The 23,956-nt window shown below is 46.2% G+C and overlaps 1 protein-coding gene across 1 annotated transcript; it reads right to left on the minus strand.

Annotated features, from left to right (window-relative positions):
* Positions 1–462: 462 nt before the first annotated feature.
* LOC138497287 (transcription factor HES-1-like) lies at positions 463–8,168 on the minus strand. Its single transcript, XM_069620642.1, has 4 exons — positions 7,612–8,168; positions 4,589–4,684; positions 3,891–3,969; positions 463–2,027 (listed from the first exon to the last, which is right to left on the minus strand). Exons 1-4 carry the CDS (start codon positions 7,690–7,692, stop codon positions 1,327–1,329), a joined length of 957 nt encoding a protein of 318 aa, XP_069476743.1. The 5' UTR covers positions 7,693–8,168; the 3' UTR covers positions 463–1,326.
* Positions 8,169–23,956: the final 15,788 nt, after the last annotated feature.

Raw genomic sequence — 23,956 nt, forward strand, 5'->3', positions numbered from 1 at the left:
ATTGACCAGCTCGCGCCTGAAATTCATAGATATTACCTGCAGAGTTGGTGGGACTAGGATGCTCACGTTATATCGCACAAGCCAATCACGAATAGGCTTGAAATCCTGACTAGATTTAAAATACATGGAAGGAGTTTTGGTTCTGCTCAATGTAGTTGGGAAGGATATTTTTTCTCCCTGTACCAGGCAAACCAACAGACGGCTCCCCTGCATGGCAAAGTCGCTTCACGTACAGGACTCTGCCCTTCAGTAGTAGTAGAAAAGTACTCAATGGTGGACAAGAGTTTAGAGTATGGTTTCCCTGAATTGGAGTTTGCTTAATGATATTTGCATTGCGCAAAAGCACCATCCATCAGTTGGTTGTGTCAGCACTGATACATTTACTTATATGCCTTCAAAAAATAAGTGTGAAATTGCTAGTTTATGTGACCATAACCCCCCCAATAACATAACGCAGATGGGTTAAAAGAACACTGTCATTTATCTGCATTCCAATAACAGAGTTAAGCAGTTTAGTGACAAGGAGATAACCAACACATTCCCGTTAACATACCATGTTCTGATTATATTATTCAAATCAGTTGCAGTACGCATTTTTTTACAGTGTATGCATGCAATCATTTATAATTCATAAATGTAGATTTAGCACCGCAGATTTCCTAGACATTTTTGCAACCACATACATGCTCTAAATGTAATCCACTTTAGGACTACGATAGTGTGACAATGCATTTGCAGTTATCGTAATTTGAAACTGATCTTTTAAAGGGTGATCATTTTAAAATGTTTTTTGCTTATACATAAGCCATTCCTTTTTCAATTTCTCAAAGGCACTTGTCGGAAGTTATATGCATTCCCTGTCAGAAAAAGACAACCCACAAATCTAACCAGTGCAACACAACCATTTTCTAAAAGTTCATAGAACAAGCAAATGTTGTCCCCAGTCCATGGAATTCGCTCGTTATGCTCCGATGGGAGCCATTTTAGGAGGCGATGGAGGTTTTCCTTTGCCTCTCACAGCAGAGGAGAGAACACTACCTAGAACAACTGTGCAAATGGAGGCTCTCCTTATTTATGGATATACGAGCCCTGCAATGAGATCCCGATAGTCTTAAAAGAGTCATTTACCGGGGAAGTGGTGGATGCATACAGGATTGTCGCGACAGCAAAGGATCATGCCGATTCCCCGGTATTAGTGGACCTGCCACCACACTCTGCATTACACAGAACTGAAGTTGAACTTATCAAAAAGTTTCTCAAATGTGCAGCCACCGAAAGTTCAGAATCTGATGCAAAAAAACAGGCCAATGCTTTTGGAAGATGCTTTTACCAAGGTCTCCAGACCTCAGGAACTTCAACCGGGGCACTGCGTGCCGGAGGACTTGCAAGAGCAGCTTGGGGCAGCTGGTATGGGGAGCTGCAGTAGTCTTGGAGCACCGGGGACTCTACGTGATACCCCAGGGAACAGGTAAAACCGCCGACAGTGGAGGAGGGCTCCGAGACATGGAGTGCAGGATACGATGGGTGAGGTGCTCCCTCGTTATGAGGATAGTGTTTGTTTAAATCTGCACAGGCCGACAGAGACTCGCTAGTAACAAAGTCTGGTGGGAGATAACGCGTGCCGCCGTTGCAGGCAGTAGATGGGCAGGCCATTGACGTGGACCTTGGCAGTGGGAGCGCTGTCTGGAAGGTGAATGGAGGCTTCATCCACATTGGAGAAGGTACGCACTGCTCTGGTGATAAGGAGCCACTGTCCATATTTGTATAGCCTCCTGTGACCTTCATTTGATGAGGGGAAGTTATAACATTCAGAGGTTTCCAAATCTGTGCCGCCGGCAGCTTTCTATCGTTGACCATAAGAAGGGCAGGCTCGTCAGGAAACAGTTTGGGTTTTGTCGGGTCAAGTTGCTGTAGGAGCTGAGATTGTAGCTGTGGGTCTAATGTGTTCACAGTGCTGAGGTAGTTGGAGACAGTGCTTTGGCAATGGATGTAGCCTGCAGAGAAGTCCTTAACGGGGTTGGAGGATCCTGAGGGGAAAGATGGACGGTGCAGTTAATTACCAACATGTGCATACCCTTTATGAAACTTGTCACACAGATCAACACATAATAAGTCAATGGTCTATGGAGAACAAACACTTTAGACAATGTGCATTTCCCCTCTGGATAACCTGCATTACACCTCTACGTATCCCCCAGCGTCATAGTAATCAATACGAACGAAATTTGAATAGGCTTTTTTTGTGATACACTGCAGCCTCACCTATGTCAGGGCCAAAGTACAGTGCGCTGTTCAGTAATGCATCTACACAGTTTCATTTAGTGCAAAGCTAGCGAGGTAGCAGTGGAGCCATGTAAAAAGATGGGGGGGGGGGGCGGGAGGGGAGCACCAGCGAAGGAGGGACAGGAAATAAAGCACAGGAAAAAGGAAGCCAGGTATGAGGAGTGCTGACATCCTAAACTAAGATGCAATGGACTGCGCATGCCAAGAACCACTTCACGCGCCAGGTATTTGCAAGCAGGCTGGACTGTTGCACTTGCTTTACAGTGCGCATGTGTACACGGGGTGGAGGGGCAGGGGCACATGATCTGCGTGTGCCCTTTAAAGAGTGACTTACTGGCTCATACCAATCCACTCTATGGCCCTTTATGTTGGCACTCCTCCGTCTCTATGCACTGATCCCGAGATCCATGCCCTTAAACGGAATGAATGAGCTGACAAAGGACACGCCCCAAGGCCAGATGATGCAACCTGAATGAACAAAATGCCAAGAAGTGTGGTGCACCAGGCGAGACTGTACCGTGTACAGAAACTCGTGGAGCAACGCAAGATGGAGGTAAAGTGGTAAAGTCTCCATATTGGAGGGGTCATATTATTTTGACAACCTCAAAGTGTCCAAACACCGCGACAAAGCTTTGGGATAGGAAGGAATGCCGAGAGAAAGGTAAGAGGAATAAGAACCACAGGAAGGATGGTTGGCTGCAAAGAGGACCGAGAAAAGTGGAGATATGGGACATGGGGGATTGGAGCCTAGGTGCTGCGTAGCGTGGATGTATGGCAGGGATGAAGGGCAACAGGTGAGTGGGTATGAGATACAGAACCCCCAATGAGAGATGAGAGGCGGGCATAGGGCAGCAGAGGCCACCAGGGAGGGAAACGGGAAGGATTGTTTAAAACGATCCAGCGAAGAGCGGTGGGCAGGAGTTACACGACTGAATGATGTGCCGTGGTGCAAAAACACAGATCCATGTATCAAACATGGCATTTGTCAAACCAGCAATGCCCGACGATCCATGGAGCAGTCTACAGGGATGGGAGAGCCCAGTAGATCAAAGTCCCCGCTCACATAAAGAGTCTTTTCACGCTTATGGTATGTAACCACAGGATTTAGAATTGACACGATGGAAGTCTGAATTTTAATATTGCAATTGGTATGTTTTTCGCTGTTTTCTGATGTACGGTGTTAAGTACTACAGCCAAATAATGCTTCCAATACGTAGGTGGTTTAAACCATTTCGTGCGACCCTGTGTATCGGCACATTCTCTGCCTAACACCCCGACTGCTCTCTGGCCATATATAATGCCTTCTTGCTGAGTAAGCACTTGGCTGCTGTTTGGGGGATCTGCTATATGAATCCTAAATATAAATAAATACATGCTATAAATGCTGTCTGAAGTCTAACCGAACAGCCTGGGCCCCTTCGTAATATTACATTTTGGAAACGAGCAGCATAAGCTGCCTCCATGTGCAAAAAGAAGGTATGGTAGACCCCTTAAACACTCCACTTTACTAATGGAAACCTCGTCGGATAGGAATGGGAGCACGCGCAGCTGAAGGAGCACCTGAACACCCTGTAAATAAACCAAGAGGTCCCCGGGCAGATGTTTACCTGATCGCTTCAGCCTCTTCAGGTGCTTGACAGTCAGCTCCAGTAGATCGGCTTTCTCCAGCTTGGAGACGTGCTGGTTCTGAAAGGGAAAAAACATTTAGTGTTTGGAAAAGAGAAAAAGAACATTCGGGGAAAGGGTAGAGCCAGCATTTGGGGGACGGAATGCTAGAACCAGGAAGGGAGGAAGAGCACAGGTGTTGCTCTGCCCCCACCCTTTCTCCATAAAGTACACAGGGTTTCCATTTAGCCATTCCCTACTGTAAGGGGTTTTTAGCAACCCCCCCCACATCTGAAGCAAGCAGGGCGTTTGCTTTCACCTCACCGACCAACGTAAAGGAAACAAGCTTTAAGTACTCGTGAGTGGGATTTATTTAACCATCTCTCGTGTGTGTATGTCTCAGTTTATTAGGGCCAGCTAAGAAATTAATATGATATTAAGAATTCAAGTGTGGTTTGCTTATAGCAAATGTGTGTAAAATCACATGTTATGTACCCCGATATTTGTATAGCACCTCCTTCAAATCATTGGGAAGCGATAGGATAAATTTAGTTTAATGTATTGCTCAACTACTATTGAGAGGCTTTCATTAGTCCCTGCGCCATCTGCCATCACTTAAACATTGCTATTCCCGTGAAACCTCTCCCGGTTTTTCGCAGCCGTGAACCCATTGTTCCCACCCTGCCCAGTCTCCACTCACCTGCTGCCCCTCCTCATCTTGCAGGAGTCCCTTCAACTGGTCCAGGCTGGCATTGATGCGGGCTCGGCGCTTCTTCTCGATCAGAGGTTTGATTGACTGTAAAACAATTGAGACCATATCACACATCTATCACCGACCAGTGGGACAGAGCTCCCCTGCCAGGGCACTCCGCTGAGAATACAGACTGGCTAAACTCAACACCCAATCCTGCCACACCGAGATGGATTCCAACAGCAGAGGGAACCTGATGAAGAAGTCTGAATATTGGAACATGAGGAATTCCGGGATCCCGTTACTTTTAGGAACTCTGCATGCATGCTTACCAATAAGATGTTTCTTAGCGAACTTCAGGCAATCATATCATATACTACATAATAAAGTGCCAGGTGCATGTTTGGCCGAAGCCATCGTGCGCATACTTTGCCAGTTACCACCACTATACTTTGCCTTACGCAAGCAACAATAAGATTTTATGTTCATCTTCCAGGTGAACAACATGTGTATTTTAACAATATCACTGCTAGAAGGAACTGTTGCTTTCAACAAATTAATATACTTATTCATAGTCATATGTCTTGGTATTTATCATTCTCTATGTTTTAAACTTTGACGCCAACAAACATAGATTTGAGTCCAAACCCTGTAAGTGGAATCCCCAAGACCATAAGAAACAATTGGCTCTACGTACTATGTTGAACATCACGTGATATACACTCCGAAAATGCCTTCCCTTAAGATTAGCCAGTGCACACAAGCTTTTCTCTAGTATGATATAAACACCCACAGTGTCAGCGGCAATATGTAATCTGGAACCTGTTTCTCAGTACCAAAGGCAGGCACATACATGTTTTATGCTAGAATGGGCATCAAGATCATGGCAGTGGGAGAACATAGGCAAAGTGTGGGACCCTTGTGGAAAGTGAATATTCCCAAGATCCCAACCACATCTGCATCCTCTATGGCAGGGGTCGTGAACGTGTGGCTCTCAAGATGATTTGGACTACGACCCCCATGACCCCTCGCCCTTGGCGTTGCTACTGTAGAACCAAATGCGTTTCAGTGTGCATACAAGCAGTCTATTCCAAGTGGAACGGGCTAAACGCCGCTGGAGTGCATGGAATTTAACTCCCGTTGTTTCGACCCCAGAAGAGGGCACTGCCGTCTTTTGGTTTCAGGTGTGTACGTTGAAGCTGGATCGAGTAGAAGTAATTAATAGCTGAAAATAATGTACACGTGATTGACCCGATATATGCGACAATGAAGTCCCCTGGCCTCCTTGGGCACAATCCCCCCACCCCCAGACTAGTCAATAGTTCGCAGTTCGGCAGAAAATATGCGGCGGGAACACACGGGGGCCCCCATGGCAAAGTAAAATATCGAATGTGTGCGCATCTCCCGCCTGTGCGGAGGGAGCGGTGGAAGGTGTTTCTAAATTGCCCGACGTGCCAGATTTTCGCTCCAGGCTTAAGTATAAACTCGGGAGGGCAATGGGCCTGCGCGGACGAGGGCAACACCACGGCCCGAGGCTGGCCCCTCACGTACCATTTGCCTTCCCGGTTCTAGCCGCCCTCTAACTACATGGATTCGTCGGGACATTAAGGGGGCACATAACGACCGGCGTTACTGCGCCAAGAAGCGGGGTGTAATCGCGGCAGAGCTGTGAAAAACGCATTCTCTCTATTTATCAATATTAAGTGCTTCAAATTGGATTCGCAGGGCCCCCCCTTTGGCAGAACCAACCTCTCGAGTAACGTGGCGATGCCTGCGATACTGAGGGAACCTTGGTTTAACATCAACCCGGGCCTGCACGATACAATGATGTACACATCACACGAAGTTTAAGGGACTGGTGTTATTTTGACGCATGCTTTCAAATAAAAATGGAAGGGTAGAATCGCACATATATATTTTGTCTGCAGCCCTCCCGCAACCCAGGTTCTCCTGTGGTACAAAACCCCTGGGCGACTGTCACCCTCCTTGGAATCACACGCGCGCCCCTCTTAACAGAGCCAAACTTCCATTCACATAGAAAGGGCCGGATTCCCATCACACATGTACCTACGCCCGAGGGCGTCCATCGGAAAATAACCCAGAGACTCAACAGGCATGTCCAGGGACAAACAGGGCACAGGACCAGAAAAGACACACGAACCTCAAAAGCGCATCGACCACCGCACCATGCATACTGAAAATAACGCCTGCATGCACGCAAATCCAAGAAGCAAAGATATCCCAGGTAATCCCTAGGCAGAGGAACGGGTCCTTTTTTAGGGGCATGTAGATGCAATACCCGCACAGCAAACGCCGCGCGTGGCAACGTTGGGCGTCAAAATGCTGCAGGAGCAAAGCCCGCGCATCTGCCCCAGCATACTCATTGCAAATATGCAAAGGCAGGGGTCTCAAGTCCGAAAAATTAAAGTGGGGGGGGGGGCTGATCAACAAAAGCAATGGGATGTGAGGTCGCCAGAAATGAGCATATCAAAGTGAAACGTGCACATTTCATTAAATTGGCTCTGCATAACCAGCCAAATTGGACAGGACGAATGGCATTTGCCTTTCATAAAAACACACAAAACCAAGAGAGGATATTGTCTTCTAATAGTGTTTTTGAACACGTTAAGATGTGTGCATGTTTTAAACTCCAAGAACCAATAGAAAATGTTTTCCCTGGGACTTGCACTGCCGAAATGGGACATGTTACCTTTAGTTGTTTGTAATTTTTCCATCAGTGGTGAAGTGTCCGGCCTACAAATATGACTGTGGTTCGATACACGTGATTGGCATTAATGCATAAATTCAAAGAGGACATTAATTGCTTCTCATTTTAGCTGGGGGGGGGGGCTGAGTCCACCCTCTGAAAAAAGTGGGTGGACTCCGTCCCCCTGCGTGTACCCTCGACTTGAGCCCTGTAAAAAGGCACGCGGAAAACGGACCGACAGAGCGACCGACCAAATACATGGGGTGGGGAACATACGATTCCGGCTAGTGTTTATTATTTGGCTTGAACAGTTTTTCCAACATACCTTCTTGTATAGGGCAGAGGTGGCCTTGATCCTGAGGGACGAGTCCATGCGTGCATCTTCAGCCATGTACGACTCGTCCATGGCTGCTCCCCTCCCTGCGGGCCGCCTGCCTTTCACCGCGGGACTACTCGGGCTGCGTTCGCGGGGCGACTCACACACACACGTGTCCTGGTTTCCTTTCACGAAAGCATCGCACAGAAACTAAAACTATTGGACGAGTGTCTTTAAATGAAGTCAAGGAAGCAGGTGACCCGCCTTAGAAAGTTCTGCTGAACTGGTAAACCCCCGCAAACGTCCCCCGGTTGTGAAATTCGAAGGATTGGAAAGCAAACGTGGAATATTCTATCCGTTCGTGTTGTTGTTGGCCATATCTCTGTGCATCCGGCAGCTCAGGCTCGCGCAACCCCTGCAGCAGCTCGTGCGCCCCTGCTGACCTCACTCCGACTTCCTCCGGCTCCCGTCTCTGACTGGTCCATCGCCCACAGGAGGCCGCACCCCCTTCTTCAGGCCCTTGCGCCAGGGAGGGGCACTGGCCGGACGCCCTGTCAATCAAGCCCACACCTCAAGTGCCCGCCCAGTACCATAGCTCTTCCAAGGCCGCGTCTGCCCACAGTGTGGTCCGTGAGCGCCCCCTGCTGCACCGTGCAAACACTGCAGCGTCATCTCCCTGTCTTGGGGGGCGGGAGGGGCGTTGTGAGGGGTTGCCCCCCCCCCATTTACACCTGGAATTGTCTTAAATGACTCAAAAACGGCATAAGAGCTTAGGTGCTCGCACGCTCGTTTTCACTTCATTTACCTGACGACGGTACTCGAGGGCCCTCAGCACCTGAACGAGGCGCCCCGCCGAGGAGCCCGCATACAAAGAAGGCTGTTTATGGCGTGAGAAGCCGGGGGCTTTTCAATGATAAATGCAGAGGTTTAAATCTCCCAGGGACCACAGGGGACCCCCGTGCCGCATGGGGGTTCTGGGAGACACCCGAATGGCGCATTATGCGCTATTCGAATGGTTGTTGGGTGTTGTATTTAAGATATTTCAACACTTAAGTAATTTGGAGCGGCAGTGGTGCTGTCAGGCGTCCTGACTCTGCCCCTATCACGTGTCTGCCCTATGGTTACAGCAACGTAATTAAATTATGTCGTTTTATTGCAAGTACGATTTACGTGTTGCCTCGTGTGTCGTTCCGCCATCCCAGGTAATACGTCCTGGCAAGGGCTTTCTCCATAGATATCAAATATCGGGTAAACACTGACAGATCGATTCTGCTCTTTATATTACATAGTAGCAACACTTGCCGTTCACCGCGCTCGGAAACTGCAAACCCGCGATTATAGGCGCTATATTAAAAAAACCTCACGTTAAGTAAAGTAATCGGTGCTCAAAACCACTCCCATTTCAACATTCTTCCCTCTGGTCTGTGCTAAAAACATAATTTATAGGTGTACTTAGGCAAATACTCCGCCAAAAAACAGGTGTGCAGGGAACCAGTTATCTATTAGTTTATGGGGTTTTTAATCGGCGACTGCTGCGGGCACAAGCCTTTCGTAGTCGTTCAGTGTGAGAGCGAGCACGTGGTTTTAAAAATGCGCAGCTGGACCCAGAATTACCTCTCAGAGAGGCCCGGCGACTTAAAATTGCATATCACGATTCAGATAAAATGGATTCCGATATCTGAATTTCTCAGGCCTGAATAATTTATGTCAGAAATAGACATATTCATAGCATCCTTCTTTAAAATCACCCTTGCAATACAAATGCACTTCTCTTGTCAATGTTATGTACTCCCCTTGTTCGCTCCCCGCTGTGCCTTGTGGCGCTTGTAAACACTATTCAGTTGTATAGATGCATTACAAACGCTCAATATGTTTTTTTTTATTAATTGGTTAAAATATGTCAACCTTTCAAAGTTATACAAATATTTACAAAATCCTTCAGCATTTAAAACAAATATTCTGTTTTTGTCAATAAACAAATAGAATACTATTAGCAACAGCCCCTTAAAATAATTTCTGATTAAAATCATTTCTGCTTAATTGAAAATTCAAATACAAAAAAAAGAAAATAACAAAAAAAACGAAAACAAACGCTCAATAAATAAATAAATTAATGAGTTGCGACGTCAACTCCTTTCGATTGTCAGGGCGACCTCCCTACCTCCCCACACGCCTGGGTGGGCTAACTTCCTGCCATTTTTGCGAAACTTTAGAAATTGAAGTTTGAGGGGTACCTGTGCACACGATAGGGGCGGGCAAACATAAAGATGGACAGGTAGTTAGATAATGACGCAGATTCCTCGGAATAATATGCCGCATGTGCTGATATGCCAAAGGCGCGCAAACACACGTTTCGCCACGTTATAGGTTCCTAAATGTACGCGGCAAATGCAGTCATAGAAGGTCCCCGGATCTATTTAAATTCAGCGGAAGTCTGAATGTTTTTAGACAGCGTCATCCACGCACGAGGCCCATACAAACAGTACGCAGTGAGCGCAATACATATGCACCGTAATCTCCTCTGAAACGTGTGGCGGAGCCTTAAGCAGAAGGATGTTTTACTTTTTAGCCTTTTTACATAACATTGTTTTTTAATCGAATGATATGAGTTTGGGTCCTGCAGGAATAATAGATTTCGCATTTAATTCCATTAACAGCATTTTGTGGTGAATTGATTTAGTGTGAAATGTTTGATGAAATTAGAAATTAGTGGGATATTTTGTTTCTCGTGTATTGTACTGTGAAAGGTTACCGGAAATGCTGCATGCTTGCCAAACCACAAATACATACAAACAAAACACATTTTGCATTTTTTTAAAAAACTTCTTATACGGTGCAGGCGCTTCATGCGGACAAAATGCACATTTCAAAGGAGGGGAGTTGACAGGAAACGGGGTGAGTGACAGTACTCGGCGCTGGGGCGGGAAAGCGTGTTGGTGTGGGAGATGTCGCGGGCATGTTTAGACGCAACTGTGGGGGCTGTGAAGGGCGCGAGCCTGGCCCAAGCCGGTTGCTTTCTTTGTCCGTGAGGCCAGGGCCCATTTGGCAAAGGTGTTAAGAAAGGCGCTACCGGTAATAACACGAGGGAAGGGGAGGAAGAACATTGGAGAGGTTTATGTCAAAAGAGATGCTCCAGAGTAGGAAGGTAGCCGTCGTATAACACGGTGGGCAGATACGCATACCCCCCCTTTCACACTTGTACTTATTAATTGCCGTTGCGCCTACCTCAGAGATCCATCCCTTCTGAGCGCTAGGACACTCTGGTAGGTAAGCGCAGCACAGCGCCTGGTGTGCAGTGGGGGACAGGGGGAGAGAGGGGTGATTGGGGGACATTAGGAAACGTTGTTTCGGTAAGGCGACAATTTTAAAAGACCACCAAATTACGGCTGTGATACGAAAAAAAAAACGGGACATTGATTTCTCTGAGGCTACCAGATTTTCTGGCCCCAACCCCTAAGTGACAACGTGAAGGGATGGGACACAACCTTTAGATGTGTCTAACACCTGTGTTACCAGGTGCTCTAATTTCAGCCAGAAATAAGAACCGAGGCACAGAGGGAGGCAAGATTTGTCCACGTTCCTATATTTGGGGAATCTAATTTTCCAGATTCGATGTGGAGCCTCTATGTAAAACATACATAATGCAGTACTTGTAATAGGGTAACCAACATTTCCAACACAGGCTACAGCTGGTGTATGAAACATCTATAGATCAATGGACACAGAAGTACTTGTTATCTGTGGCATTGATTTGTTAAACAAGCCAAAAAACCACTGACTGGGGGAGGCATGCGCTGTCTGTTTACCCAGGGGCAAAATGCTGCACGAGCAAGGCCTAAAAATTAAACCATTGACCAGGATTTAGTATCAACAAAATTCCCTAGTTTTAAAGGTATCTATGAGTTAACTACGATAGAAGAAAAACAAAAAAGGTAGCATGCGTCCTTCTCTAGAAAGATCATGGCATGATAATCTGTTCTGTGGTGTTTTCCCACTTTGAGAGTCTGCAGCCATCGCTTTTAGCTCATTGTACTTTTCACAAAGGAGGAATATCCATTTGCATATTAGTCTTTGTCCCGCCTACAAGGGCAGTCCGGCACCGAAATGCCAGCCAAACCTCCTTTGAACAAGAGTACCAACAACAACCCCAGGCACGTGTTTCAGCCTTGTTCGGCCTCATTAGTGAGGTGGAGCTGTGCCTCTCTGAGCACAGTGAGCAAGGGGTCTACGTCTGGGTTTCCCCAGGTAACTTAGGGTGACCAACCCCAATTTCCTTACAAAAATACAAAAATGGTAGCAGGTGCCCCTCTCTAGAAAGAACATGGCATGATAACCTGTTCTTTGTTTTTTTTCCCACTTTGAGAGTCCGCCGCCATCGCTTTTAGCACACTGTACATTTCACAAAAGAGGAATATCCATTTGCATATCAGTCTTTGTCCCGCCCACAAGGGCAGTCCAACACCGAAATGCCAGGCCAACCTCCTTAGAACAAGAGTACCAACAGCAACCCCAGTCACGTGTTTCAGCCTTTTTGGGCCTCATCAGTGAGGTGGAGATGTGCCTCTCTGAACACAGTGAGCAAGGGGCCAACGTCTCAGTTCCCCCAGGTAACTTAGGGTGACCTAGTCTTAATTTCTTACAAAAATACAAAAAAGGTAGCCTGCTACCTTTTTACGATAGAAGAAACCTATTGTGCGGGTGTAAGCTGAGGCCACCTGTCTCTGTTTGCATTTATCTTTAAGTTATGTGACAAGCAACCACATGTTGTCCCCCACAACCCAGAGCCGAACATAACACCTTAATTCCCTAGGCTTTGATACATGACTCTTCTTCAATCTTTTTTAATGGGGGTGAAGATGGGGGGGCTGCACATCCCTCAAGAGTGGGGCTAAATGTATCTATGATTTTCAGAGCGCTATGAGCAAGCTGTGCTATTCAATTACCCCCACCCCCGGGACCCTGAGGACTGGCCAGTGAATGAAGCCCTTTCCAAGAAGGTGGGTCACTGCATGGCTCTCTCACTTCTGAGACACCTTGTCCAACGCTTATTTTCTTAAACAGTGTTGCACCAGAGCAGGGTCCTGGTCAAGTTTGCGGCCCCTCTCAACCATTCAAATCACACTTGAATGTGTTCAAGGTGAGTAGAGCCCAATCAGTGGCATAGCGCAATATTTGGAGCCCCCTGCGAGCCATGTGGAGGGCCCCCCAACCACACTAAGCTCCTTAACAAAGCACAGGCCACGCCACATCCCAGGCCAGCCCGGACCACCACGTGTGCACAATGTGCATGATGCTTATGCTACTGCAGGGGCATGCACTACTCCAAGTGAAAGAAGTAAATATATTTTTTAATCATAGCTTAAATGTTTCACCTAACATAGAAACAACAGGGCTGTGCTTGGTCCCAAAATATACCAGCTGCCAGTGGTGGCTTGTGAGTCGTTTTATTGGAGGGTGTAAATATTTTCCACAAGTATGCGATTGTGACTGAGCATAGCGAGGGAGTCTGAACAAACAAAAGCGAGTTTAGGAGGTGTGGTTGGTCAGGGGTATTCTCCCCCCTCCTATGAGAATTTTTTTTAAATAATGGATTAAAATGGTGCACACTTTCTGTGAAAATTTAGGTAGAATGCCAGACGGTTTGCAATCGGTTTTGTAGGGTGTGGGTAACTCCCAGGAAAAAATACAATAGATGCAAGTCATCAAAAGTGCACAAGTGCATTTCCCAATGCATTTTCATACCAGTCCCTTCAATATATGCCAGCATAAAAAACATTTTTGTGCTTGTTGTGCCCATACATTTCCATGCTGGCTCCACCAACATATGCTACTATTCCCATATAAGAACATACTCATGTTCAGATTGAGATGTTTTTTATTGTATCATTACTGGCACTAGGTACAAAGCTGGCTCTGCCATTATATGCCAGTACTCCTGTGTAAGAAAATACTCCCATTGGTTTGGCCATTAAAAGTGACATAGCACAAGAAGAAAACATGTCCAAACTGGTTCCGAAGTAAGCCAGTCTAGATCCATAAGAACACTTATCATCCTTGCTTTATCATATATGCTCAGTTAACAAAAAGCCATGCTACAGTAAGAAATATACAGGCATTTACACCAAAACGTCAGTCTAGCGATTTAATACTACTTATCATGCTTGCTTTATCAAATATGACAAGTAATACATGTCATGCCACAGTAAGCAATTGCTAGACTGGCTATACAAAAATGCCAGTCTCGCTATATAAAAATGCCAGTCTAGCCACTTGACTTTGCTGAAAATACCAGTAAAACATGCAAAGTGAATAAAGGATGTGTCAAAAATGCTCTAGTGACACACACACACACACACCACCCCCCATACATCTCTTCTCACATTTATTCACACTCAAACATATTCATACCCATTCACCAACCAGTCACCCATATACCTTCTCTCACATACACTTACACTGGCACCCACCCACACAGTAAATGTACACACACACACTCACATTCCTACTCACTCACCCAGCATTCACTTACCCATAAACCTCTCATGTCCACTTGCAATGCATTCTCCACACAGGAACGTACCCATCCAGAACATTCAAACAAACACTATCACATTCCTACTCATTCACCCACCACTCACTGACCCATACACCTTCTCTCACGAACACCCACACTGCATTCTCCACACAGACACATACCCATCCAGAACATTGAAACAAACCATCAGATTCATACTCATTCACCCACCAGTCACTCACTCATATACCTTCTCTTACATCCACTTTCACTGCATTATCTACACAGGCACATACCCACCCACCCACCCAGAACATTCAAACACACACACTATCACATTTCATCTCGTTCATTCACCATTAACGGACCATAGCACAAACATACGTCTGGCAAGCACTTCACACATGCAAAATACACAAAACATTTAAAAAATAAGACTTCTTACCTCTTTTTCAAGCTTTGGTTCGTCACTCCAGGCCATCCTGAGATCCTCTGTGCTGCTCACAAACAGGAACCAGGAAGCTAGGAGAGCTTACTGGTTCCTGTACTTGAACCGCGAGGAAGGAAGAGAAGTGGTTGGAGCTGAACATGGCATGTGACACGCACCACAAGTCACGGTCAGCTCCAAACCCTACTGAGCGCTTCCTTCTCATGCTGCAAGCCCCGGCCCAACCTTCAACCTGACGGGTGAAGACTGTGCTGAGGCACGACAAGACCTAATGTGGTGGGGCCCCTGCACCACATGGGATGTGGGGGCGCCTGCTACTCCAGGAGCTTCAGTAAAAACATTTTTTTACAGGGGTAAAAAGGGAGATTGCAGGGGTAGCAAGGGAGAACACAGGAGTCGCAGCTGCAACCCCTGGTGACTCATAAATTATGTCCCTGCTTATTATTTAGGGGTTTCAAGCAGGACCATCATTCTGGATCACTCATTAACACATTTTGTGTCACGGTCTGCTCCTAGAATTAAACTGCACCCTTTTAACTGTAGGCATGTTAAAAATAAAGACACACGCTTTTGCTCTGACTGCTACTAGAGATCCTCCTACATCTCTGGCTCTCCGCCAGTCTACAAGGCGTCATCTGTTAAAGCATGTAGCTGATATCTTCTAGGGCCCGCTTGAGCAACTCTCACGTCCATCACGCAACCAATCATCAACGTCATCTAGTGCCATGATTTGGCAAGTCTAGATTCCACCTCCATAGTAAACCTCTACTTGAAACTGAGTCCCTTGACTCCTTCTCTTGTGAATACCAATAACTGACCTCAGTTATGACACATGCATCCCTACTATGACAACCATATCCCACATCACTCCTTTCTGTATTTTCCCTTCACATCTGTTTGTCTTATTGTCCACTGCCTCCTTCCTATCAAGCCCTCTTCCCTCCAACTTTACCTTCTGCCATCAACTCCTTCCCTAATCTTACTCTTTCATATCCACAGGCTCAGGTCTGGCAACTCCCTTGCAGGGTCACAGTATGCTAACATTCAGACAAGGCAAGGCGCTGTAACGTCACTATGGTGGTGATGGGGGCTATGTAAATATTGGATAACATAACATATCTGAAGGGGGTTCCAGGAGAGACGCAGGTCAATTCCCTTGCCCCCCCCCCCAGTATATTTGGGTACTGGACAACAGCCAGCAACCCGTCCAAGGGACATAGTACCACTCAGGCTATTTAAAGGGGACTGACGAAGGTTTGGGAACTATTTATTTATTTAGTTTGTCATTTATATAGCGCACAAAGCCCAGAGACATCTAGGTGCTTTAACTTAAGAACGTGGTTACAGTAAGTGCTGGAAACAAAAGGTTACAATAGTTACAAACCAGGCATGCATTGGGCCTGGATAGTGCACAAAATACATACTTGGACAAGCTTGCCTCTTGTAATTGGAGATTGATGCTGAATCTATTTTCCGCACACCAGAGAGGGGATTTTTCTGGGTCCTCAAATTGACAAGTGGGGGCTAAAGGGAGAACTGGTGGCTTGGTCTGACAGGCTGGGGCACCAAGGGGTTGTGTTGTGGTATATCTCTGTTTTGTTGTTGCTGATGTGGCAGGTCGGCCTGGCCTTCTGGTTAAGAGGAAGGGAGTATTAGAAGTGCAGAGGAGGACATAGGGGAGGAAGAGCTAAGGGGAGCGGTGAAGCTGGAGACACAATCAGTTAAAGGATGGTTGGTGGAAGCCGAAGGGTTATTATGGCGGTAAAGTGGATGGTTAGCACTGTTCGAACAGACAAGATAGCCCAGGTTACAAGAATGGGGAAGAGGTCATGAAGGACGACAGACGTTGGCTCGGGTAAAGGACATGGATAAAATTGGGAAAGATGTCAGGGAGCTGACGGGGAAGGAATATTTGAAGGGAGGGATTAGGTAGGGGGATGAATGTGGTTAATTATATATGTGTCAATTATTTGGTTACCCTGTAAGGCCGAGGAGCTAGGTTAGCAACGTTTGTCTCGGGAGAATAGCTCAGGGGCAACGCCTCGCCATGGAAGAAAGATGACGCAGTGCAACACAGGTTTGATCCCCGGGTCCGTGTTTACAAACCTCTGGGTATTAAGTGGGTTATAAATAACCAATTACATTTAGATTTATATTTGTACGCTGTGGCCTGTCACATGAAAGCAACCGTTTCCACTTATGGACGAGTCCTTGTGTTTTTGTGCAGTTTAGCCCACATTTGGGACTTCAAGCCCATCCCAGGATAGCAGACGTCGGGTGTAAACTGTTGTAATGTTTACTTGATTTATAAATGTTAATTTTCGAATATTTGCAAGATGTAATTTTTTTCAACAGTCGACCATTGTTTGAGTGGTCAACTTCAGCTTACCCCAACATTTTTTAATTAAAAAAAACCTCTCAGGACAGGGGACAGAAGACCATTTCCAGGGCTGTCCAGACAAAACCCTACATTGTCAGAGTGGGGAGGAGTGGCCGCATGCGTAATCGATGGGGAAAGGTAAAACAGAGCATTCCACATCTCGTTTGAAGGCGCTACACAGTGTGTTTATAGGCATTTGACTTACAATTAAACCACATTTCAGTGACAATTGAACAACCTTCCAGTGCCACATATATGTCAGAGAAGTGACGTTCACTTTCTTATCAGGTTGGCTAAGATACTTACCACTACAAATCAGCAAAAAAGCCCGAAAAATACATGGAGGACACTTACTTTAAAGAGGATAAAGCTGCAATATTGTGCTGTCGTTAATCCATTGCTGACCAACATTCCACCAGTGATAGGGGCAGGGGTACTCGAGAGATTTTTCAGAGCCCCAACCCACTGAATAAACCTGTACCTTTCCAGAGACGAATCACCAACACCTGAAAATAACCCATGAGGGGAGTGTCCTGTCATAATGTGTTGGGGTGAGGTACTGGTGCTGTGGAATCTCTAGTGGGTGGAATGTTGGTGTGGAGTGTGGAGCTTTGAGTGTAGAGGTTCCAAAGTGTCAGTTGGAGAGAGAGTGAGCTGGGTGGATGTGCCAGTGTCAATTCTTCTCTTGTACTGATGAACTTACCTGTACAACTGGGCCCAATAAACTACTAGGTAATTTACTTGGTTCTTGTGTGCTGTATGGTGGCAGGACCCCACTTTGGTTATCTCACTGGCCACGAGGATCTTTTGTGCCAGCACCAGGAGCTGCTGTGGGGGAGAAGTAGGCAGAAGACACTGCCCCAAAGGTTCCCATTCACCAGCTACCCTGTTTAGGGTACCTTGCAGGCCGGGCAGTGTGAGGAGGCGCTCTCAGGCGGACAACTTATGCTGAAAGGAGCCGAGGAGGAGAGTGTCCTTGGTTCATAGGACACGGCTGGAGCAGGAGCAGCTGTGGGCCGGTTGGTGCAGCTACAGGTTCCCCTGCCGGTGCGGTGTTGGCGGCGAGGCCGGGGTAGCCTCCGAGGACTGCCTTTTGCCAGAGTAGCAATAGTGCTTGAAGCAGCGCCAGCGGTGTTGACAGGCAGAGAGCAGTGTGGACGTAAGCCTCGGAGGTTGAGTCTTGAGCTCGAGGGCACGGCTGGTGCTGGGGCAGCTGGGTGGCGCAGCAACCGGCTCCCCTGCCAGTGTCAGTGTCGGCAGGGAGGCAGAGGTAGCCTCGGAGGAGGAGTCGGCAGGGAGGCAGGGTAGCCTCAGTGGAGTCCTGGTCCGTGGAAGCCTGGTGGCCGAGTGGTGCTGGAGCCTGCAGAGAGGTAGCCTCAGAGCCTGCAGGGAGGTGGAGGTAGCCTCAGAGGTGTTCTGGGCCGAGTGGTGCCACGAAAGGATTGCAGGATTCCCTGCTGTTTGCATCGGAGGAGCAGTGACATTCTTTTGGGGTTTCTGTGCCAGTCGGTGCAGAAAGGAGTATGTCCTCAGGCAAGGGGGCACGGCAGAACCTGGCGGTGTGTGGTGCACATTTGTGGACAGAGGCTGTTGCTGTCAGGGGGCGGCAACAGTAATGATGACGTTGGCAGCGTCCCAGCGTAATCGGATGGAGCGCAATGCTGGTTTGGAGTGCAGCGTGTCTTCTGAGGACATTGTGGAACGCAGCTTTCTCATTCCGAATTGGGTACATGAGGATGGTGGAGTAACAGTGGCATTGGGAGCAGTCAAGGTGGAACGAGATGTATGTTCTCCTTTTGGTTCTGGCTGGGACGGGGAGCAGGAGGCAGATGCGGCCTCAGAAGTGCTTGGAACAGCATCAGTGGGGGTGTAGCCGCAGTCACGGCAGGGCTTGCAGCGGTCACATCAGTGTCTCGGGTCATGGTAAAAGATGTTAAGGGCCCAGCTGATGCGAGGAGGAAACGTGTGAGTTTGGCGGACGGTGAATGGGTGGATGGCGGTCCGGAGCATGGAAAAAGAGGGCGTTATGTTTCCGAAGGAAATTTTGTGTTTCATCTGCTCAGTGGGTGAGGTGGTTGGAGAGGAGTTTTGTGAGGGGTGCAGTGGTTTGGTGGAAAACCTGAGGGACCTGGACCCGAATCTTTGGGATTTCTATGTACAGTTGAAGGCCCTCACTTTGTCTGAAGACTGACATGGGTAGGTGTGGGGAGGCCAGTGATTTTGTTGTTGTGTTGTTTAGTGTTGTGGCCTCTGCATAGTTTTTCTGTTGGGGGTAGATGTAAGGGGTTGGTCATGGGTTGATGTTGTTTTGAACCAGAAGTTTGAGTTTGAGTGTACGAGTGGTGGCCCTTTAGTGTCCATTGTGTTTGTTCTGGGGTTATGTTGCACTGTTTCCTTGAGACAGAAATGTTGTTTTGTTTCATGTTAACGGTTTTTCTTTTTACAGGTGGGCAGTTTGGACATGCAGGTTGGGTGGTTAGGATATTTCTATAGCCCTAAGGAATTCCTGCATTTATTTATATATATATATATATATATATATATATATATATATATATATATATATATATATATATATATATATATATATATATATATATGTTTGTTAGTGTTGTTTGTGATTGTTCTCCTGGTGGATGGAGGTGTGGGGTGTGTGTGACTGTTTGGTGTTGCTTACAGTCGATGGTGCTGGTGTGTGTGTGTATGTTGTGTGGTTGTTGTGTAGTTGGTGTAGTGGGGATATTGGCTGGGTACAGTTGGTTGCTTGTTGTTGGTTACGGCAGGTTGTGGGGCTGTTGGTTACAGCCACGGTTTTGACTGTTGGTTACAGTCGATTGGTTGCTGTTGGTTACAGCAGGTTGTGGGGCTGTTGGCTACAGCCACGGTTTTGACTGTTGGGTACAGTTGGTCGCTTGCTGTTGGTTACGGCAGGTTGTGGGGCTGTTGGTTATAGCCAGGGTTTTGACTGTTGGTTACAGTCGGTCGGTTGCTGTTGGTTAGAGCAGGTTGCAGGGCTGTTGGTAACAGCCAGGGTTTTGGCTGTTGGGTACAGTCGGTCAGTTGCTGTAGGTTACGGCAGGTTGTGGTAATTTACTTAGTGGAAAGAACAGAGACCATCTATACCTAAAAATAATGCTTTGGACTAGAAACATGTCAGATGGGATTGCCTTTCATACTGCATTTGGACCAAAACCCAGTTTAGTCACCAGAAAGTGTCTGGAACAGCTTGAACCATCCAATTTAAACTTTCATATCTAGGCGAAATCGATGTTTGTATTTTAGAATATTAAGAGAAATCTGAAAAGGGCGTGATCTCATTAACCAGCGTTTTCCAGAAGTCTTCAGAAATAAGGTGGGATGCTACAGGGTTTTTCACATTTGTGCATCAAAATTTATAAACATGCTGTTCTGGCTGTATATCGTGTGGGGAGAGTGCCCGTGGCCCTGATAGAGTATGGAAAGAATGAACTGGAGAGGGTGGAGTAGGGAGGAATCAAAGAGCGCACATATGCCTTTGAATGGATAAGCCCTATAGTGGTTGTTCGCAAACCCAAATGATCTTTGAAACTGCAAAGACCCAGATGGACTACTTATGAACATTATCACAGACATCTTCCCCTTTCCAATCATTTCTGAACTGATCACAAAAGTGGGACATACCAAAATGTTACAGACACCAAACCTAACATCATCGTAAAATCAAATTCAGGTAGACCTAAGTTCCAAAGATCTGACAGCCTTTATCGCACAGGTTGTCTTCTTCATGTGCAGGAGAATGCCTTTTGGATTGTTTATTATGTTATGTTATATCATTTGGCATTTATATAGCGCTCTATATATCATTGGTATGACCTCAAAACGCTGGTAGGTTGAACGCCCTCGGAAACCGTAGTCCAGGTCAGTTGAAAGAGTACTGTGTCGAAGGTTGCTTGGGTGCACCAGTTAGGTGTGTACCTGATGTAATTGCTTGATGGTAGCTGCATTCTAGCATTAGGTGTGGTGGTATTGGTATCGGTTCAATGTGTGCAGTCTGGAGGGTGGATGCCAAGACTGGGTTCTGGCTGCGTTAGGCCTGTGGGACGCTTATGTATCCAGCTAGGCCGACTTTACGTGGGGTATAGCTGCATTTTATTACAATGATGATGTGGGATGTTTTTACCCATGCATCCAAGCCCTACAATAAAACTGTGCAGTACTGGCATGGAAAACATCATGATTGCCAGGACTCCCCAGAGAGTGCACAGGGAAAACATGAAGAATAGGCTGCCACCCATTTTTGCCTATGTTGTGAGCACAGGAGGGCACTGCCTAAAACCACCAGTGGGCTACACACACAGTAGCCTGAAACCATTGGGAATGGCAATGCTGATTGCCAAAAAACACCTCAGAACTGTGGGGAATTCATTTTCTTAATCCCAAAAATGGTTGCATTACCAGTACTCACCACTATCAGAAAGCCAGCGTTTTAAAACCACCAGACTTTTGTGTAAAACTGAACAAATGAAACAAAACCAGACCAAGGAAAGACTTGCTAAGAGGTGGATACAATGTAAAACTATATTCTGAAATGACTTGAAGGAAGTAATTATTTAATGTATATGTAAAAATTGTCAGTTTGATTTGAATGTAGAAAACTGGGAACAAAAAGTGACATTTAGCTGAAACCTGGCTTAATGAAACTGGAATCTGCCTGACAACTACCCCCGACAGGAGAAACTTGTTCATCCACTCTTCCCCTTGCCAAAAGGAGTTAACACCTCTTTGATTAGATTAGGGGTGGAGCAGTTGGGGACTACAGGGAGTTGAACAAAGGCCTGTCCTGGACTCAGGCAAATGTTATATTGGGGGGGGCGTAAAGTGGCTTCCTCTTAGGGGAAACGGGGAGGGGCAGCCCCCTCTGAGGACAGGCTGAGCTTAAAGAAAGTGGTTAGACTGGTTTCTCAACCATGTGACCTGGGAAGACACACCCCTGTTGGCCAGAATATGATTTTAAGAAAGATGTATAACTCATGGTGCGGACTTGTCAAAATTATCTAAATGATACCATAATTCTTGTGATTTTTCTGCCCACATTTTAAGAGGTTTTAGGGCCCGGTGGTATGATCTGGGGGTTTACGAGCGGAAAAGAGGCTGTTACTCTAAATGTATGCATGTTAAAAATCTGACACTTCCTTATCTAAATGCCCACATGCCTTGCACACAATTGTATACATTTAGAGAAAAATCTGATATGGGGAAAGCTACTAAAAAGCGCAAAAAGTTGCCATTTCTTTACCCAAGCTCCTAGATACGCCAGGGTCGGAACAGTGCCTCCCATCAGTAATGCATGATGTGTGTATGCAATGACAAACAACTGTGTATCTGTGGAATATGTATTTGGGTCAAATATAGATTTGTGTGCAATTTGACAGGGGAGTGTCCTTTCTGCAGGCCATAAAACAGCATCACCATGACTCACATTTCCTTTCCCCTATCAAGGAAGAGAGAAAAGCTTGACCAATGATCAGTTGAGAGAGGGGCTGGCTTAGTGATGATGCGCACACCCACTTTCGAAAGACATAAAAAGAGCCACTGGAAGCTAGAGAGGACATTCAAATCCAGTTGCTGCGGAGCGTTTTGCCGGACCACACAACATCCAGAAGATACCAGTTCCAGACTGACTCCAGCTACATACTCCAGAACCTAGAACTTATACTTTAGAACCTAAATCAGAGGCCTAAAACCACAAGCTGAGTTCTCTGCAGCAGGCCTCAAATCATTGCAAGCTACTCACAGCCGGGCGAGCTGCTTGAATCCCTTGCCAAGAACTTTTGCCAGGACAAGTGCTGAGATCCAGGAGCCGTGCAGAGACCACTGTATCCGGACAGACCAGACCAGTGCCAGACCAGACCAGACCGTGCAGAACCACAGACCCAGAGACCAGATCGCTGTGAAGTGCCGCTAGCGTGATTGATTAGATCCGTGATGAGGTCCAGTCCTTCCAAAATATATTGTGAGTACTTAGGACAGATTGTGACAGAAATAAGATCTTAGTTTAAAATAATCTAATCCAAACTATTTTAATCTAACCAGAACTGCCTCCTAGAAGTTGCACTTGTCATTTTGTAAAGCTGCACCACTGTCACTTGTCAATTCTGCAGCTGCATTGCTGTCACTTGTCAATTTGAGTTACTTTAAATCCGGAAAAATGACCCTTACAAAATCGTTCATATCTCTGGAAACGTTTGTCCTAGGGACTTGGTTTAACTTTCCTCTGAAAGCTTAGAATCTCAGCTTTCCGACAAACCTAGAACCGATTCACACACTCGCGAATTTTGCCGCGATTTGTGATTTGGCCTGATTTCTTTACCTGTAAAAAGATAGCAGCTTTTTGCTTTCCTTTGCTAAACATTTGTTTGCCTCTTAATAACCATCCCTGAATCATTGCTAAAGTGAGCCTGAGCTCATCCCAAGTATCTCTCACTCACCCTGAACCTCCTAAAGGGAATTAAAAGCATTTTCAGCATATTTCTCACTTCATTGCCACCACATTCAAACCACTCGGGCCTGTGTTTTAAAACTCATACCTGTTTTCTCTAAGCTTGCTGGGGTGGGAATTGAATTTCGTATTGTCTTTGATTGCATTCCTGAGAACTGTGTGCTCTTCTTTCCATCTCCTTCCATTTCTTACATTGCATAGGGGAGGAGGGTGAATTGCCAGAGAAAAAGTGATTATCTTATCTTTTGCTAAAATCATATCAAGTAATTCTGTACTGCATTTTATTCCTCATTGCTTTTCCCTTGAAATCATGAAAGTATTTTTGCTACTTTATCCATCCTACACCAACTCCTCATTGATTATAAAGAATTGTGCTAGTGTCAGATTACCCATTGTTGATTAACATTATATTTATAAGGGCGATATCGATTATTAATTTATTATAAAAGTGTGGTAGCTATATTTTGTTTTATTTCTCAAATAAACCTTTTAAACTTGCAAAACAGAACTACTTCTTGGCTCAGTGGGGTCAGG

This window comes from Ambystoma mexicanum, chromosome 5q (assembly GCF_040938575.1).
Source record: "Ambystoma mexicanum isolate Mex_15411 chromosome 5q, UKY_AmexF1_1, whole genome shotgun sequence".
Classification (NCBI taxonomy): Eukaryota; Metazoa; Chordata; class Amphibia; order Caudata; family Ambystomatidae; genus Ambystoma; species Ambystoma mexicanum.